Source organism: Montipora foliosa, chromosome 4 (assembly GCF_036669935.1).
Source record: "Montipora foliosa isolate CH-2021 chromosome 4, ASM3666993v2, whole genome shotgun sequence".
NCBI lineage: Eukaryota > Metazoa > Cnidaria > Anthozoa > Scleractinia > Acroporidae > Montipora > Montipora foliosa.
This window is the reverse complement of record NC_090872.1, coordinates 32,021,597-32,024,096: the sequence shown is the minus strand read 5'-3', so window position 1 is coordinate 32,024,096 and position 2,500 is coordinate 32,021,597. Positions and strand designations below refer to the sequence as shown.

The 2,500-nt window shown below is 40.3% G+C and overlaps 1 protein-coding gene across 5 annotated transcripts in view; it reads left to right on the top strand.

Moving 5' to 3' along the window:
- LOC138000634 (monocarboxylate transporter 10-like) overlaps positions 1–2,500 on the top strand; it is a 30,517-nt gene that overhangs the window by 27,697 nt on the left and 320 nt on the right. For all 5 annotated transcript variants that reach the window (XM_068847184.1, XM_068847187.1, XM_068847185.1 and 2 more), the window contains one exon: positions 2,237–2,500. This exon is cut by the window's right edge. In XM_068847184.1, coding sequence (XP_068703285.1) covers positions 2,237–2,418 — 182 coding nt within the window. In that variant the 3' untranslated portion in view covers positions 2,419–2,500. The remainder of the gene's footprint in view (positions 1–2,236) is intronic.

Below are 2,500 nucleotides of genomic sequence, written 5' to 3'. Positions count from 1 at the left end.
ACCTCAGTGTCGGCGGCTAGTGGTGGATATTTGCCGAGCCGCGAATAGTTGTTTACAACTATTACCTCTGAGCAGCTCGCGTGGAATTTGCGCCCGAAAATGTTTTAATCTTTGCAGGAAAAAATGAGTTAAAATCGTCTTTTTGTGCTATATTATCTCGCTGTTTTAGTATATACTAAAACAACTATTCAAGTCATTGTCTGCAAACGCAGACGTATTTCCGGCGGTCGTTCTTACCGCCGGAAATACATCTGCGTTCGCAGGCTACATTGTCGGTGGCTAGTAGTGAATTTTACATCACCGCTTCGCGGCTTGGTAAATATCCACCAACTAGCCACCTCCACTTCTTTGAATAGTTGCTAACTAATAACGGGCAGTTTTATGTGATGCGTGAAAAAACTATGTGGATCGGATCAAAGTTAGAATGCAAGAACAGGATAATGAACTTTGAATCCATAACAGAACCTATAAAATGTCGAGGTTAATGTTCATATATATCATACGGCCAGCAGAAAATCAATGAGGCACGTGGCAAACTCGCGATCTTTCTCTGTATGGTCGAACGCTCCTTGCGAAAATATTTGGAGTATCTCAGTTGTTATACGCTGCTTCGATGCTTACTGTCCCTGAAAACGTTATTATAAAAACTCAAGCTGAACTTTTTGCTTTCCTTTGAAAAAATAAGGGGGACAAAATCAAGAGAAAAGTGGTTTACCAACTTCTCTTGCTGATGGGTGACTTAATTTCGTTAACTCTAGAACTACGACAAAGTATTTACTTGTATAAGCTGGATCGGTAGGCTTCTTGATGGCAGTGATGATAACTGGAAGACGATAACACTCTCAATATACACGTATACTGATATTTTTAAATGGTTCAAAACTTGAGTAATCTAAATCTTTCTCCCCAAAATGAACAGATCCTTTTTAATACAAAAGATGAAAAATAGATTCTGACGAATGCTCAAGAACGCAGACTAAGTCATCTCTTGGTATACACCGAATATTACCTATACACACCCAAAACTCTTCTTGTGACTTTCACACCGATGCAACTCTGAAGAATTATACAAAGGGGAATCGAATGGCAATGGAAAATTGCAAACTATTCCTCTGTTTGATACTAATCGTCTTTGTCTTAATTATTGTCTTTTTTGCTTCATTGATAGCTTTTGCTTTTTTTTGGAGGGGGGGGGGGGGGGGTTCGCGCTGTGGCTGCGCATGCGTAAGATTTCTTTGTCTCATAAAAGGCAGTCCAAGTAGGATTCGAACTCGATAAATGTATCTCCTCATTCAAAGGCAATCGCGATGACCACTAAACCACGGACGACTTCGCAACAGAGCAAAGGGGAAATATGTATTAAAGAATGTGCGTGTGTGTGCGTGGCTGGAAACGAGTTCTTGTGTTTTCGTTGCACGCAATGCAATATCCAGTCATCGTATTACTTGGTAACATATCTTACCGGGCTAATTATATAATTTTATAATTTTCCCGGTATTGTTTACAAAAAGTATTCAATATTTTTAAATACCATCGTAGAAACTTGTAAAGCATCTCTTTGCTTGTTTTGATTGGAGTCAACGCCGTAAGCAACAGTTTTAAATGCGAACAATCGCACTTAACCATATGGTGGGGTCACGGAATGTGGACTTTAAACTTCGGACTATGGAATTGAACTGAATATTGACTAAGGTATTGTAACATAAAAAATCATCGAAATACTGTGAATTTTAGGCAATCGGCTAAAATTTCTTGGAACAAAGTGTAGGCTACCCGTAGCCTCTTGTTGTACAGTACGCTGGTTATCCTAGGGGAGCACGCGTAGTGTAGTGGATATCGCTCGTGGACTGCATTTCAGTGCCCAGAGTTCGAATCCCAGCCCGTGCGCTCTAAAGTTCACTCAGCTTTCCACCCATTTGTGGTGGTTAAAACGCGCGAGTACTAGTATTACTGAGGACACGTTGTGAATGCGACGGGACTGGAATAGCGCCCATCCCTGCAGTAAGTTACGCTAGAAGCTACAGAAAAAGGACCCTTCGACTTCGGTCGGCCTCTTGCTGTTTACGCTGTATCGCTATTAGTTTGCTGTTTTGATACTAGTTTAATTTATCTATTATGCGTTCTTTTGTGTTACAAACAAAAATTGTGTTGAAAAAAATAAAGCCATTGAAAGTTTGTCCAAGTGAACTACGCGGTGGTTGCTTCCAATTTTAATTGGTGTTCTTTTTTTTAAAAGGCTTGATGGCCGATAAACTCGGTTCCTACGACCCAGCTTTCTACACATCCGGGGCAGTGCAGGTAGTAGGAGCTTCGATGACATGCCTGATAGCGTTTACACAGCAGCAGTCTCAAGAGGTTGATGAAGATACCTCCCTTGACGAATTTCTCTATGTTACAGAAAAAGTTACAGTGTTATAACCAGCTTTGTTTTTGCGCGCCACATAAAGAAAAAGAATAACAAACAAAAGGGTAATACGTTTACAGTAAAAACAAAATTCTC